General features: G+C 45.6%; 1 protein-coding gene across 1 annotated transcript in view; it reads left to right on the forward strand.

The window, feature by feature from the left end:
* Positions 1-16,528, forward strand: part of LOC149525834 (protein mono-ADP-ribosyltransferase PARP4-like) — a 64,159-nt gene extending 47,631 nt beyond the window's left edge. Inside the window, exons 26-31 of the mRNA XM_089777842.1 lie at positions 3,658-3,738; positions 5,512-5,592; positions 10,147-10,242; positions 13,284-13,481; positions 13,563-13,748; positions 14,238-16,528. Of these exons, the coding sequence (XP_089633968.1) occupies positions 3,658-3,738; positions 5,512-5,592; positions 10,147-10,242; positions 13,284-13,481; positions 13,563-13,748; positions 14,238-14,426 (831 nt within the window). The 3' untranslated portion in view covers positions 14,427-16,528. The remainder of the gene's footprint in view (positions 1-3,657; positions 3,739-5,511; positions 5,593-10,146; positions 10,243-13,283; positions 13,482-13,562; positions 13,749-14,237) is intronic.
* Positions 16,529-17,354: the final 826 nt, after the last annotated feature.

The following is a 17,354-nucleotide window of genomic DNA, read 5'->3' on the forward strand; positions in this document are numbered from 1 at the left end:
AGAACCTCTGCCATTTCCAAGTTTCCTGTTATTGTTTCTCCCTCTTCACTGAGGAATGGGCTTACCCAGTCATTGGTCTTCCTATTGCTTCTAATATATTTGTAGAATGTCTTCTTGTTACCCTTTATGTCTCTAGCTAGATTTAGCTCATTTTGTGCCTTTGCCTTTCTAATCTTGCCCCTGCATACCAGTGTTGTTTGCTTATATTCATCCTTTATAATTTAACCTGGTTTCCACTTTTTATTACTCCTTTTTATTTTTAGATCATGTAAGTTCTCCTGGTTGATCCAAGGCGGTCTCCTGCCATACTTTCTATCTTTCCTATGCAGTGGAATAGCTTGCTTTTGGGCCCTTAATAATGTCCCTTTAAAAAACTGCCAGATCTCTTCAGTTGTTTTTCTTCTTAGTCTTGCTTCTCATGGGACCTTACCTATCAGCCTCCGAGTTTACTATAATCTGCCTTCCTAAAATCCATTGTCTCTATTTTGCTGTTCTCCATTCTACCATGCCTTAGAATCATGAGCTCTGTGATTTCATTTTCACTTTCACCCAAGCTGCCTTCCACTTTCACATTTTCAACCAGTTCCTCCCTATTTGTTAAAATCAATCAAGAACAGCTTCCTCCCAGTAGCTTTCTCAACATTCTGAAATAAAAAATTGTCTCCAATGCAGTCCAAGAACTTTTAAGTGGTTGCAAGTGAAAACAGACAGATCAAAGTAAATTACAGAATTTTAATGAAAATAAATCACATAGCTAATTCTCATATACTGAAACTTACTGCAAACAGTTTCTCACCCTAAAAGCTGTTCTTATTTCAGGTAAGCCTTCAAGTCAAAGATGATCTTTTACTCTGTCTTGGGTCTCCAGTTGTCTTTGTTCCCAAGCCAGCCGAAGACAAAGGGAATGATAGCTTCTCATTGTTTAAATTGACTTTCCCCTGGACACTTATCCTTTGTTCTCCAGTCCCCCTTCCATGGAAAATTGTCTGGTTAAAATGGAATTCTAGTACCAGGTGGTATGATCACAAGTCTTACCTGTCCAATCACCCTTGGACTTATAGGACAATTTGTTCACAAATCATTGGCTACGTCTAGACTGGCATGATTTTCCGGAAATGCTTTTAACGGAAAAGTTTTCCATTAAAAGCATTTTCAGAACAGAGCGTCTAGATTGGCATGGACGCTTTTCCGCAAAAGCACTCGACACGCAATCTCGACGCGCTTTTCTGCAAAAAAGCCCCAATTGCCATTTTCGCAATCAGGGCTTTTTTGCGGAAAACAAATCTGAGCTGTCTATGCTGGCCCTTTTGCACAAAAGTTTTGCACAAAAGGACTTTTGCCTGAACGGGAGCAGCATAGTATTTCTGCAAGAAGCACTGATTTCTTACAGTAAGAAGTCAGTGCTTTTGCGGAAATTCAAGCAGCCAGTGTAGACAGCTGGCAAGTTTTTCCGGAAAAGTGGCTGATTTTCCAGAAAAACTGGCCAGTCTAGACACAGCCATCAAGTTGACCACTCAATCGTTAAGGCTTCCCAATCACCATTAGCACATTTAAAATGATAAACAATCTCATACTTCATAGTTCTAATTGTACATACAAGAATGATACATGCACCAAAATAAGCTATACAGATCCAGCAGATTATAACATTAAAATGTATAGATTACATGAGGTATTTTGTCCAAAGCATCTTCAAATTCTGCATATTTACATTCACAAGCCAGTTTCCTAAAGCATGGGGATGGGAAGTGTCACACTCTCAAGCCCCCTTCTAGCACACACACAGGTAGGGACACTCCCACCTGTCGAATCATGCAATAAGCTTAGGAGGACTCGGATCAAGGAGGACTCAGATCAAGGAATTGCCCAGCACTCAGGTGCGTACACTCTCTGGAATGTAAACTCAAAATTATATTGTCCTACATTGTATAGAGATCTATGCAACATACCCCCCTCATGAAATTTGCCCCTATCTTCGATGTGAAGGAAGATATGCACAACTTCCCTTTCCCCCAATTATGAATTGCACAAACTGGGTTTAGAATAGCCCAAAAGCACATTTATTCACTACAAAAGGTGAATTTTAAGTGATTATAAGGCAGAAGTGGACAAAATGCAACCTGTGGGTGAGATCCAGCCCACCAAATATTTGGATTCGTCCCACTATGAGCCTCCAGGCTGCTAATGTCCTGCAACCCAGTGGAGCACTCAAACAAGCTGCCTGCCTACTGCGGTCCCACAAGCTGCTCAAAGTGGCTGTGTGCTAGGGAAGGCATGTCTCTGTGTATTGCTTGGCTGGGGAGAGGCAGTTCTGGACAATGGGAGCTGCAGAGGCAGTGCTTGTGGACACAGGCAGCATGCAAAGACACGCTGTCCCATTTGCCCCCAGCCAAGGGGTATGCAGAGACATGTTTTCCCAGCAGCTGGCCCTAGGACACTGCCTCCTCCTTGCACCTAAACATTCTCCCAGACCCTGCACTCCCTCTTGCCCTGCCCCAGGTTACAACCCCCTTCTGCATCCAAACTCCCTCCCAGGCCCCACAACCTTCTCCAATAATATTGCAGAAAAGTGTGGCCCATGACCACTTACAAATTCTTGGAATGGTGCCCCCTCAGAAATTATTGCACACTCCTGTTAAAAGGGCTAGTAAACTCAACCAAACAGATTACTGAGCAAATAAAACAAAACATGCAAATGAGGCTGTATACATTAAAGAAATTAGCTACAAATATTAATTTCTCATCCTAAATGTCATTTCATGTAGATTGCAGAGTTTCTTGAAGGTAAACTGCATGGCTTGCAGCTTAAATCTCCAGGTAACTGCTTTGCAGGTTGATCTTTCGTGGCTGGGTTCCGCCCTGTTCTCCCTGCCCCCTAGCTTAGTTCTTTTGTTTCTTTAGGTGTTTTTAGCAGTCTTCCTCCTTGGGCAGGATGGCAATGGAGAAGAACCAAGATTAACTCACTCCCCAGCCTTAAATAGAATGTACATATCATGGAAATCTTTTGTTTGCTAGTTTGATTCCCCCACCTTCCAGGGAAAGAATATCTGCATCAGGTGACATGATCACATGACCTTGCAATGTCAAAGCAGCATCCCAAGAAAATTCTCAGGAAGGAGAGCGATTAGTATAATCACAGTCCTATTGTCCTTGCTATTGGCCCATCGAGGCTGAATGCCTACTGTCTGGTGGATGTTCCAAAGGTGCAAGCACTTGTAATTGACACAGGGTCCATATACCTAATTCCAGTTACAGAAGTGATATATGCATACAAATAGGATAATCACATTGAGTAAAATAATCTTTCCAATGAGATCTCACATGACCCATCTTGCATAAAACATATTATTTATGCCATATTCATATAATAATATTTTCATGAAGAGTAGGGGGTGTAATGGCACATAATCTTCTCAGCAAAGATGGCATATGTGATATCCATGTAATTATGATTAAATACGTTCAGGATTCAATTTTTGTGACTCTTCTCTCTAGATTCTTGTGTGTATCATGGAATATATTTATAAAGATATGCATCTGATCACTCACATCTCAAATTTTATTCGCATTTCTGGAAACTTGAGCATCACTGCAGAAATGCTGATAGCAAAGAATAGTAGGGAAAAATCAGAGGAATATTTTTCTTATTTCTTTCAGGCCACTTTAAATGCACTAATAAATGACCAAGAATTGCAAGCAATAATATCAACCACTGAATTACAGAAGACAACAGGAACAGTGAGTCAGGCCAACGTTATTTATACAGATCGTTTTACATGTTGCTTTAAAACCGCACATACCCCTGTCTTCAACATTTTTGCTTCTGCTGTTTTAATAAAGAACCTTAGCCTCATATGAAAGAAGCTTTTAAAAAGGCAACTGACCCATGTGGGATAAATGAGCCAATTTCCTCCATGCTTGCTGACCCAGACTGACTTAGAAAGTATAAACTTACCTGTGCGAGAGGTGGTTCTTCTCATTTTAGGAATTTGTTGGGGCTGCCTCGGTAGTTTCAGATGTTGGTGTGATGTTTACTGGGGATGATGCAGCAGCATTTGCTTTGCATTTTGGAAAAATTCTAAGAGCCGAGGCTTGGGCTACACTACACAATTCGGTGGATATAAGCTGTCTTGAGTCAACCTGATTATGTTTGATAGAAGGGATGGGCAAAATTTTTTGACCAGAGATCACTTCAGAAATTTTTTAAGTGGCTCCAGGCCCGCCCCAGAAGGGGAGGGGCCTCAGGTAGAAGGGGCAGGGCCAGAACACTTCCATGCTTCCATGTCTACAGACTCTGATTGGTCTAGGGGTGGGGAAGTGCATGAAATCTTTGACCCTGCCCCTGCCCCTCCCAGAGAGACCCACCAGCTGTTCTGAACAGCTGGTGGTTCCCTCTGGGCACCTGCCCCCCTGGCAGTGGGAGGAGACTTTGTGTGCTTCTTCTCATGCCCCCTGGTCAATCATGGCTTGGGGGCAGGGGGAACATGCGAAGTCTGCCCCCGCCCTGCAAGAGAAAGCCTTGCTAAGAGTCACCTGCCAACTGAGCAGCAACTGGCAGTTGATTCTAAGTGCTGAGCCCCTTGCTGGGTGGGAGGAGACTTCGCACGCTCCCCCGCCTCCATGGCCAATCACAGCTTGCGGGCGAGAGGAGCACGCAAAATCTCCTCCCACTCTGCCCCCATCCTGCAAGGAGCATGTGGTACTTTTAAGCACTGTGCACTCCTTGCAGGGCATGGGCAGGGTGAGAGGAGACGTTGTGTTCTTCCCCCTGCTCCCACGCCCTGATTGGCCTGAGGGTGGGGGGGCACAAAGTCTCTCGCTCCCTGCCCTCCAGCACGTGGCACTTAGAGTCAACCTCTAGGGTTGACTCTAAGCATCATGTCCTCCCTAGTCCCGAGGCCCTGATTGGCCTGGGCACAGGGGAGTGGCAGGACCTCCTCAGGCCAGATCAACCTGCTTGGTGGGCCAGATTTGGCCCAAGAAGGCCCTTTTACCCTGCACTATAGCCTTGTTCCACCAATATAAGTGCCCTACTACAATGACATAGTTCCGCTCCACAAGAGACATAAGGCTTACGTCAGTGTAGCTCCAGCAATGGGGAAGCTGGTGACGCACCTCCAGTGTCTGTAGACATTGTGTTACTAGCATCAGCTGTTGGCTGTCTTTTCAGTTTCAGGCCGGGGGGGGAGGAGGGAGGAGGCTGTGCTAGAACTGTGAAATTGACAGAAAAGCTGGATAGCTAAAGCCTGGTTCCCCCACTGGGCTGTGCCCATGAGGGTCTCTGCTTAGGGATGTGAGAAGCCGGGTGAGGAGGAAAAGAGCTGAGAGCCTAGGAGGGATAGCTGGGTTCCTCATGGGGAGCTGTACAGAGCTGAGAGTCCTGTCTTTCAGTCCCTCCTCCCCACCACCCCTCTTCATTCAGAGGAAGTTCTAATACGTCAAATGGAAATTTTTAAATGCAAGTTTTTAGATTGGTGATCATTTGAACTTGTCTTTTTTTCCTTAATGTAGCTGCTCCACAAACTCACAGCAAGAGCCCTCATTAGGGACTATGAAAACGGGATACTTCATGAAAATGAAACAGAACATGAGGTTTGTCATTCTGAAGATAGGAATATGAACTAGGAATCTCTGTTTTATTTCAGTTTATGTTTAAAATGAGAACAGTTAAAGGGATTCAGTGAGAAGAGATGGGAAGAGGAGAAGTGGAGAGAATCTTTGATTTGGGAATGGAAATTAGAAGGTTACAATATGAATATCATGGGTTTTAAGGCAAGAATGGACTATTATGAGCATTTAATATGATGCTCAAGTGATAGATAACCCATCACATCCCTAGATGAATTCTACTTAGTGTCTGTTAAAGAGTTGTCCACTGTCAGAAATCTTTTACCTGTGTAGGTACTTGTAGACAGTGATCAAGTCACTTCTTAACCTTCTCTTGGATAAGCCAAACAGATTGAATTTCTTAAGTCTCTCACTGGAAGGTATGTTTTCTACACCTCAGATCATTCTTGGAGCTGTTTTCTGAACACCTTCCAATTTTTCAACATTCAGTTAAACATCCGGTTATAGACATAAGACATGATACTGTAAATCTTTACTTGTATGGGTGAAGGCCTGATCCTGCAAACTGTATTCATCTGAGTAGTCCCACTGAGTAGTCCCACTAGGTAGTTCGGACTAGGCTTCCTAGGCTTCCACGAGGAGTAACGGTAGTTCGGAATAGGAAGCCTAGTTCGAACTACCTAGTCCGTGCCGCGTGTAGCTGCGCGGCACGGAGTCCGCACTAGCGGACATTTAAAAATGGCGGCGCCCAGCAATATGCAAATGAAGCCCGGGAAATTCAAATCCCGGGCTTCATTTGCAACTCCGGTTGCCTACATTACCACCCTAGTTCGAACTAGGGTGGTAATGTAGACATACCCTATGTGAGAAAAGTTTGCAAGAGTCAGTACCAAGCTCTGGAGTCATAGTGGTGGAAAAACATAGTACATGTTGAACCTCCCAGATCCAGGACTCTGTGGTCCAGCAACCTCTGTGGTCTGGCAGGACCAGGGGTGTTACTGGACCAAATAGCCATGAAGCAACACCGGGGTTGAGGAGCCCCGCTGTGCCAGGCAGCATCTGGGAAACCCCCACCCTGGCTCGGAACCCCTGGCATTAATGAATCCAGGTGGTGGCTGGGGAACCCTAATCCCAACCAGGGAATTCCCAGAGTCAGGGGGCCAGGTGGCGGCTGTGAGCTCCTGCTCGAGCTGGGGAACCCCCAGCATTAGCAGTGCCACGTGCCCAGGTGGCTTCATCCAGGAACCTGGGAAACCCCCAGTGGCAGCAGGGCTGGGAAGACCAGGCAGCCTCCACCAGGAAGCCCTGGTTGAAGTGGATCTGGTGGAGGCGAGCAGGCTGGAATCCCCAGCGGCAGTGGGGCAGCCCCAGCAGTGGGGCAAGGTGGCTGGACGACCCTGGCTGGGGAACCCCGAGGGCAGCAGGGTTGGTGTGGCAATGGGACTGGCAGCATCCAAGTGGTCCTCACTGGTAACCCCAAGAAACTCTGGGGAAGCAAGTGAGCAGCAAGGAGGGGAGCCATGCTGGGCTAGCTTTAGTGGGGCCAGTGGCAGGGCAGTGAGCCACAGGGAGAGGAGCACAGGAGCAGGGCAGCCAGCAGGGGAGCACTGACCACCTCTGGTCTGGCAAACTCCCTGGTCCGGGACAGCTCTCGTCCCAAGGGTGCTGGACCAGGGAGGTACAACTTGTAGTGGTACTTTTCAACATGCTGCCCACAAAATAATGCCTATGTGAGTCTGTGTAATGTTGCATCACACTAAATCAGGCAGGTGTTTAAAATTGTTTAGAGCTCCACTGGTCTCCTGAGATTGTCTCCCCTGTTCCCCATCACTAGGACTTGAATATGCCCGTATGCTCTTCTAGGCAAATTGGAGTTGACTGGGAGGAATAAATAAGTGATGGTATCTTCCAAATATCATCATCTTGAGGCATCAAAGTGAGACAGTTATTTCACAGATTGTAAATTTTGCACATTTGTGACTCTCCCATACTACTTCCTTACAAATAGTTAACTATATTGGCATTTAAATTATCATCATTGGGCATTTGAGGTAACACCTCACTCAAGTGAGTGGGTAAGAGGCCAGTAGCTCTGAAAACTTACAGGCCAATCTCACCTTTCAGAGCTAGGTCCATGCTCTGTATAGCAACAGAAATCTCCATACCAATTACACCCAGGTCACATTTTTGAGGTTTTCTTCATAGTCATAACAGGAGAGGTCCATGGTTTGAGGAGGCAAGCTCTGCCCAGCCCTACCTCTTCTGTGCCCACCAGAGCCCTGCCCCTCCCCAGTGTGGCCACTGCTGGCCCCTGCCCAGCTCTGCCTACTAATGTGGCTGCTGGCCTTTACCCTCTGCCCCAGGATCGCACCCCCAAACCAAGTTAGCACACCCCAGCCTTCCCTGGCCCTGGAGCTTCAAAGAGCTGGCTGGTGGTGCAGCCTCACCTCCCCCAGCCCTGGAGCTCCAGAAAGCTGTCAAGCAGCACGGCTCCAGCCTGCCCCAGTGCTCCGGAGAGCCTGACCCCAGATCTCTGGTGGGCAGTACTGCCTCAGCCTCCCTTGGCCCCAGAGTACTAGAGAGGAGTGCCGTGAGTCTGCCAGTGAGACCCCTAAGCAGGAAGCCAATCCCTCCACTGAGACACCAATCCTGATACCCAGCAACTAGAGTGGCCCCAGCACTGGGAGGACAGGCAGTTTAGCCCCCAGCCTGCCTACCCCAGCCTCTGCACTGCAACAGCAGGCTGACGGAGGAGATAGGGGGAGCTCTGATGAAGCACAGGCAGGGCCAGGTGAGGCAGTTTGGGGCTAGAGGCTTACTTTATTTTAATTAAATGAAAGTTGATATTCTGGCAAACAAGGCTGTTTTTTTCAGAGAGGTCCCAGCGTGTTGCAATCTGCCTGTGATACGGGATGTTTCTGAGCCCGTGAGCATTTCCATTCCTGACTTGATACAAATGGTGCCCCATAGATTCAAGACATCTTGCTTTATTGGGAAGAGGGAAAGTTGTGCTGCTGATCTGCTGCCCTTTAGGTTTCAGTAATGCCTGTCACTGATCTAGGATCTGATAGTCATATGCCTGCACTGGAAGGAGATGGAAGCCCAAGACCATAGTAGCTAGTTTATACAGCCCTGACTGACTTCTGACTTAGGCCATTCCAGTGCCATTTTTCTTTAAGAATTACCATTTCCAGTTTCCTCTTCCACAGTACAAGTGAATAAATTGCAAGTAGCTCAGGGTATGTCCACACTAGATCGTTAGTTCGAGCTAGGTAGGGTAATGAGGGCAAGCGGAGTTACAAATGAAGCCCGGGATTTAAATATCCTGGGCTTCATTTGCATGTTTCCGGGCATCACCATTTTTAAATCCCCCTTAGTCCGAACTCCGTGCCCACAGCCCACAGAGTAGGTAGTTCGAATTAAAAATCCTAATTGGAACTACTGTTACTCCTCATGGAATGAGCCCCTCTCCCTTCAGAACTTCTAAATAGGAAGCAGGGAATAAGGCATACAAACAGAAACATATAAGCCTTCTGTAGAAATAGCTGTGAGCTGAGCTTAATTATATGCCTGTATCCAGAGGACATCAGAACATATTGAGTATATTCAGTTTTGACACTAGTATTTATTTTAGTTAATATCATTGTTTTCACATGAATGCTTTCTTTTTAAACATATCTTGTTAATATATAACACTCTAGATCAGGGGTCTCCAAACTACGGCCCGCGGGCCAGATGCGGCCCGCGAGGCCCTCTCATCCGGCCCGTGGAGACTGTGACAGAGAAGAAACTCCCCGCACTAACAGCCCCTCCCCTGGAGAAGCGCCGAGCGGCGCAGCGCCGCGGAGCTGGGGCGGGGAAGAAACTCCCCACACTGACAGCCCCTCCCCCGGAGAAGCGCCGAGCGGCGCAGCGCAGCGGAGCCCAGGGGAAAGCCCACGGGGAGGGGAGCGAGGGCGCACAGCCGCAGGCGCGGCAGGCGAGGAAGGCGGCAGGACCCAGGAGGAGAAGGGGCAGGGACGCCAGGGTGAGCGGCACGCCCCGTGCGTGCCGGCTCAAAAGGGGGAGGGGCCGGAAGGACAGGGGCGGCCGGCACTCACTTTCTTTTGGGCAGGCAGCCAGGAGAGGGTAGCCGGAGGAGCCAGCGGGACGGAGGAGGGACTCTGGACCCTCGCAGCCCTTGCCCTGGGCAGCGAGACTCGCCCTGCGGACCAACGGCCGAGCCCGGGCTCTGCGCATCCCTCACAGCAAGAGGGGTTGGGACTTGGCGTGGACAATTGCTCCCTATTGGCCAGTGCGTTCTTATCCTATTGGCTAGCTCTCTCATGAGGTCACTAGTGGGCTGGGCTCTATTTTGGCATCCAGGAAACAATTTCACCATTCACACTAATACAGGTGTTCATGTGTAGTGTATCAATGTGTTATTAAATAATAACTGAATAAAATAATATTAAATAAATAATTAAAAACAACATCCATGTTTTTTATTTGGACCTCAAGTGTGTAGTCGGCCCCCGAACTGCTGTTTGATAGTTAATGCGGCCCTCGGGCTGAAAAGTTTGGAGACCCCTGCTCTAGATGAAGAAACATACTTTGAAAGTCCTGATTATTAATCTCAGCATGGAGAACTCCATCATAACCCAGTTTACAAGTTTTGTGGCAGTAGAGAAAAGGGTATGTGTTTCTATTGAATTATCCCATTCAGTCTGTGTCTCTCTAAAATGTCTTTAGAAAATAACTGAAAAGAAAAACAAATACTGTAATTCTTGTAAGAACTGTTAAAGCATACATTGCTTAATATTATCACAGTGAACAATTCTGGTTCTTTTTCAGAAGAACTAAAATTATTATTTTTGCAAAAGCTTATGTTGTTTGGCGCTTTTTGAATGAAGCTTTTTGACTTTCCTTATGAAGCTTCTTTTATAGCATATGTCATTGGAATACCTAGGCAACCAAACAAAATCCGTGTCTGTCCCACCCACTACCCTCCCTTGAACCAACACATAATCTATGTTTATTTTGGAGATATTTGCTTTTTTAATGATTTAGAAGCTGCAGATTTCTTTTTGTATCTGTGTACACATGTGGCAGAATTCAGAACTATGCAAGTATTCTCACTTTTAGACTGTATCTGTAGGCACAACTCCTATAAAGTCACCATCTTGTGTCCAGAATGAGCTTTTTGATCTAGCAGAATGGTTTTACCAAGTAGTACTGCAATTGTAATTGAAAGAAACTGTTTGGGCCCTGAGGAGCAAGGGCTGTGTTTTCCCATAAGTCTGTACAGCAACTAACATATTAGGCATTTTTATAATATAAGTAATACTGATAGTTGTTATAATTATTATTTATTATATATGAATACTAAAGAAAATAATCAATTGCCTATTATAGAATAATTATCTGAATGTCATGGAGAAAGCACTGAATAAACTGGGATAATTTAAGGAATTGAAGATATGTCCATGTTTTGCACAATTGCACTTCTACTTCATTTACAACAAAAAATAGGCTGGTGCAGATTTTGTTCATAGAAATAAATACTGTTTTGTTTGTGCTCTTTAAGAATGTTACATTAGGTAGATGTCATAGCATGTATAATATCTCTGCAATGCTATACAGTAGTTACTGGTGGAATTGTTGTCCCTTTCTTAGAAATGTCACTCCTTAAGCAGGCAAAGTTTTACTGTTAAGCTCTGTGCAGCTGTGACAGGGCTGGCCAGCCCCGCACTGAACAAGGGGGTGGAGAGCTCACCTATTGGGTAGAAAACGCCCCTCCCCTGCAGCCCTGCTGAGCATACTCACAATGCAGCCCAGGTATAAAAGGCAGCAGGGCTGCTCAGTTGGGGTGGGCCGCTGGAGAAGAAGGAGATCCTCTCCAGACATAGGAGCCACAGCCATTGCAACTGGAACAAGAGGCGCCAGACCAGTTACCCCCGCCGCTGTTGTCTCCCCGATGAGCTAGACCGCAATGCCAGCTGCACTGTGCAGCCTCCCTAGAAGCTGTCGCTGCCCCAGCCACTGCTGTCTCCCAAGCCATGCCTGCCAACTGTGCTGCTGTAGCCAGACCTGCATCCACAGGTGGGACCGCTGTTGGCCTGGGTGAAGGGGTAGGAAGCAACCCACGGCGGGGACCAGGAAAGGCCCCAGCGGGCTCGGCAAGTTTCGGGGAGAACTCCCCACTGAGCCAGTGGTGGGAACCACCCACCACTGATAGGGCCCTCGGTTGGGGCCTGGTGGAAGGGAGGGCCTGAGCCCCCCTATCCCTTCCTCCCAGATCCCGGACGACAAGGGGATACCATAAAGGGCTAGGCCGCGGGGCCTGTATTCAAAGGACTAGGCCGCGGGGCCTGTATTCAAAGGACTAGGCCGCGGGGCCAGCAGTTAAAGGACCAGGCCTTAGGGTTGAAGGGGGCGGAGCTGGTGACCCCGCCACAGCAGCACTCTATGTACTACCTCCTCTGCACTTGGCCGCTACTTCCCTAGCAGGAGACTAGTCAGAGCTTTCACTCTTCTGGCAGTTCTAGTCACTGACTTTCAGAAAATATAATCATCTCTGTTGATACTGTCTAGTAATGATCTTTATATAATACAGTTTTTAAAAACAAAGTGCCGTTCCACTAAGGCGCTGATTATTGTGAAATATCATAAATGATAGTTAAACTTAAACAGTATAAGATAGGTAGTATAAAAATCAAATAACATGTTAACTACATACTGGTTCCAAAAAGTTGGAAAAAATCTTTACCAAATACGTAATAAAGCACATCATGTATCTTGTACATAAATCAGAAAAAAAGAAATGTAAACATCATCTTCGTATGTTAGGATTCTGTACATTCATCTACCACAATCCAGACTTCTACATTACACTCTCATCGAAAAAATATTTTATTGTTGTATTGTATTATTTTATTATTTTTTTATTTTTTATGTTTTATTTTCGTAATCTACAACATATTGATTTTCTTGGTTGATCTTAACCATTAGCTTGTATAAAGGAGTTGTGATGGGGAAGTGACAAATGAGTAACAGCTGACATCAAAAATTTGAAAGTGTCTGATCGATCTGCTTACTTGAAAGCAAAATAGAGGCTAATTTCTGAACTAAGTTACAGAAGATGTTTCTCCGAATACATCAAAGTGCATTGCCAATGTAGTGTGGAAGTCCATTTACTACCATCATGTGTTATGATACAACAACCCTTAATACAGTCAGGGCATTATAATGTTACTTTTACTGTGTTTGTATATACCTAGCAATTTTCATACACTTAGGGTTGCCAGGTGTCCAGTTTTCGCTGCCTCTGTCCGGTAAAAAAAAACAGAAAATACCGGACATGTAAAATGTCTGGTATTTTCTGTTTTTCTCAGACAGAAGGCCAGTGGGGATATTCTTCTCCTGCCACGTCTGGCAGGATAGAAGGAGCAGGGAGTGTGGCGATTTAAAGGTGCAGTGACCTTTTTTTTTTTTTTTGCTTACAACTATTTTTTTCCCGCCATGTTTGGTATTTTTTTTTAAAGTATCTGGCAACCTTACATATACTGAATGCACCTCCTTTGTATAGTCCTCACCAATTTTACCCCTCATTTAACTCTCAGCCTTACATTGTTTGACAGAGAAGGAATCTCTGGCATAACAAGCATCACTTTTAAAGATCATAATACAATTAAAAACCGCTCTCTAATCTGTAATTCTGTTACATTTCAATGTAGGATATTACTGAAGTTCAGCACTCTGGTGTTCCAAACATTCCCGAACTTATAGCTAAGGAAGATACAGACTTTTTACCCTACATGGACTGGGAGCCTAAGACATCTGAGCATGGACTCCAGTCTCTAACCAGAGCAGTGGGATTCAGCAGATGTGAATCAGTAAATGAGCTTTATGTGTTCCTGTTTTTTTTTTTATTCTGGATGCAATTAATTATATAAATGTTTGTGTTTTCCAACCAGTTATGCTTCTAATAGTAACTATATGTTGTATTTCCCTAGACCACCACTGCGACTTTCCTGTCTGGCCAGCTGGGGGAAGGAGGGGATAGCACTGACAATGCACAGGAATTAAGAGTCGCGCTCTTTTCATCAGCAGCCTCCCACAGTCCCAAGAGAGACACTGCAGTGCTTAATCTCTTTGACTGGCGAGCTGAGACCAGGATTCACTGTTTGGAGCATGAGCAGGTATGTGAGATTCAAACATCTGAAATTCAAACATCTACGATGGGTGCTGCTGTGAATTAAAAAAAAAAGGCAAATTAATTTTCACTGATCCTTAGCTCTGGATGACCAATCTGATTTAATTTTCTCTCCCCCGTCTCAACTAGCTGGTGCCCCTTCATTGGATTCTTTTTCTAACAAAACACAGGTGGCAGTATAGAGCTGGAAACTGAGGGAATGTAAGTAGGAGGACTTCTCACTCCTCTTCTGCTAGCAGACTCAGCCCTTGACCCCCAACTGAGGCCAGGCCTACACTACAGGGGAAGGTCAAATCAAGATACACAACTCCAGCTATATTAATCACATAGCAACTGATGGTGACGTACCTTGTTTTGAGTTTCTGTGGTATCCCCGCAGAGGAGGAATTTCTGGCATAGCAAGCATCACTTTTAAAGATCACAGTAAAATTAAAGACCAGTCTCTAGTTTGGAATTCTGTTGCATTTCAATGTAGAATGTTAATGACGTTCAGCATCTTGGTGTTCCAAACATTATGGAACCTATGGCGCCAGAACACTTAGACTTTTTATCTCACATGGACTGCGAGCCTAAGACACCTGGACTTGAATACATGTCTTCTAACAGAGCCACGGGATTTGGTAAATGTGACTCGATAAATGTGCTTAGCATGTTTTTATTTTGAACGTTTTTTGCATTTTCCCCGGTTGTGGTAGTAGATGGCATATAACTGGTGTGGCCACACTTTGACTCATGAGCCACATGTGGCTCTTTAACCATTGAAGTGTGCTTTGTAGAGCACCCCAACGCCACACCATTCTTCACCTACCAGACAGTGGAGAGGATTAAGACCACTACCTTACTGCAAGGTAATACAGTGGGGATTCTCCCAAGAGTGTGGGTGGGTGGTCTTCGGGCTTCAGCTCTGCAGGGCATGCCTACCAGGGCGCAGGGCTTCAACAGGAACAGGGCTGAAACCCCAAAGCTCCCAGCAGGTGTGCGCTGGCTCTCATAGTCCTGAAGATTGTTGCATGTGACTCAGAGGTCCAATAAGTTTGGCAACCCCTTGTATAGAAGGTAACAGTTGATAGTTGTTTATAAAGTCTGCTGCATTTCTTATAATTCTGGATACAATTAATTGCACAAATGTTTGTGTGAAATGCAATAAATCAGCAGACTCTCCCAAAGCAAGGCAAGGTACATGAAAGGTGTTGTGGCACCAGGCCCCATTACAGCAGTGATCTGTGAGAGAGAAGAGGATGCTAGTCACTCTTTAACTCTCTGGATAAATTCTTCCCTGTCTGTCTAGTCCAAGGACTTGATTTCATTTGAGTATTCATATAGTGGTACTTCTGTCAGTTGTATTGCGCTGACTGAAGTACCAGTAACTGTCCAGAGTAGTCACCTTGAATCAGGTTGAGGCTTGTCCTTGCATCCATACAAAGGCTGCTTAAGCCAATTTAATTGTGGCATATTATATGTACCTCAGCAAGTAAACCTCCTTAGTTTGCTGGCAGAGTCCTGCTCTTGTACATCCATTGTGCCTCACCCCACAAACAGCTAGTCAAAGTTTGAGGTTCTGGGGATATTCCCACTGGAGGGGGTAGAAACTAATGAAAGGGATTGGTATGTTCTTTGGTGCAGTCTTGCTTATTAACAAGGAATGTATAAGGTTGTGTGTGTGTCAAAGCAGGAGGAACCAGAAAACAAAAAATAGTTTGTTTATAATCCCAAACTTTTTGGAGACTGTTACTGACTAAAGGTCTCTCTCTCTCACTTTTTGCAGGGTCTTCATAGGCTACTTCTTGGCTCTCTTGCTTTTTGCCTCTTTCGGTGTGAACACAACCTATAATTAACTTCGAGGAGTCCTGTGGCACCTTGTAGACTAACTGAAGTGTAGGAGCATAAGCTTTCGTGGGCAAAGATCCACTTCGTCAGATGCATTCAGACTAACACGGCTACCCCTCTGATATAATTAACTTGATTGTAAAAATATATTAAGCATGATCCTCTCTTCCATCTCCACATAAGACAAAAGCAATTGTGAATCCATTCAGGGATCATACATACCAGAACAATTCTCCCATTAACCCCTGGGTCCAAATCTCCTGGATGGATTTTTGTCATAGGTTGGGGGGGACTACCTAATCCTGACAGTCATGTTAATTGTAGGGTCTATTCGCACCCAATTTCAAAGATATTTTAACTCAGCCTGGTTTCACCCAACTCTTGCAATACCTTCCTTTCTACCCTGCTCTGCACACCCTCAGCCAAAATCCCACTATGAATAAGATCCTGTAGAATTCATGATTTCATGGATTGCATGGAAATTGTGAAATTAGTCTAATACCTCACTATTAAAAATGTGCACCATATTTCTAGCCATCAGGGGCGCCCTGTGGGCATGGCCTGCATTACACAGGCGGTCAGACCACACGTCCCTCCTGGACAAAAAACAGGACTATGTAGCACTTTAAAGCCTAACAAGATGGTTTATTAGGTGATGAGCTTTTGTGGCCCAGACCCCCTTCCTCAGATCAAATAGTGGAAGAAAATTGTCACAACCATATATACCAAAGGATACAATTAAAAAAATGAACACATATGAAAAGGACAAATCAAATTTCAGAACAGAAGGGTGATGGGGGGGGGGGAGGTAAATGTCTGTGAGCTAATGATATTAGAGGTGAAAATTGGGGAAGCTATCTTTGTAATGGGTAAGATAATTAGAGTCTTTATTCAAACTCAGTTGTAAAGTGTCGAATTTAAGCATGAATGACAGTTGAGGATTCTCTTTCAAGTGTAGTCTTAAAAGGCCTTTGAAGCAGGATGCAGGTAATCAAGTCATTGAGACAATGTCCTTTCTGGTTGAAATGGCAAGAAACTGTTTTTTCTTTATCAGAGGGGTAGCCATGTTAGGCTGAATCTGCAAAAACAGCGAGGAGTCCTGTGGCACCTTATAGACTAACTGAAGTGTAGGAGCATAAGCTTTCGTGGGCAAAGACCCACTTCGTCTGATGCAGATAGGCAAGCTTATGCTCCTACACTTCAGTTAGTCTATAAGGTGTCACAGGACTCCTCGCTGTTTTTTCTTTGTGATCCTAATATCTGTTTTGTGGGCATTGATCTACCTTATCACCTAATAAACCATCTTGTTAGTATTTAAAGTGCTACACAGTCCTGTTTTTTGTTTCAGCTACACCAGACGAACACAGCTACATTTTTATCACTATTCTCCTGGACAAGGGATTCATGCGCGGGGCTGAGCGGGATGCAAGAGGGAGCGGGCGCTCTGCCCTCACTGGCAAGTAGCAGGCAGGGCGGGGCCCGCTACAAAAGAAGACACAAAGGCTGCCAGCGCCCGCCCGTCCTCCCTCACAGCGTTGGGATCAGGTCTGGGGCTGCCCGCAGCCACGCCTGCCTTCCACAGACTCCGCCCCCAACAGCGTCCTGCCGCGCTCGGAGAAACCACCTCCAAGTGCTGCCGCCCTGCCCACACACTGCGGGAACTTCTACCCCACCCCCACCTTGCTCCTGTTCTTTTTATTGGCGCTTCTCTGCCGCACTACCTATTGGCTACTTCCAGCTGTCACTCCAAACGCCTGGCGGTCCT

Source organism: Pelodiscus sinensis, chromosome 1 (genome assembly GCF_052426305.1).
Source record: "Pelodiscus sinensis isolate ZL-2025 chromosome 1, ASM5242630v1, whole genome shotgun sequence".
NCBI classification, from domain to species: Eukaryota; Metazoa; Chordata; order Testudines; family Trionychidae; genus Pelodiscus; species Pelodiscus sinensis.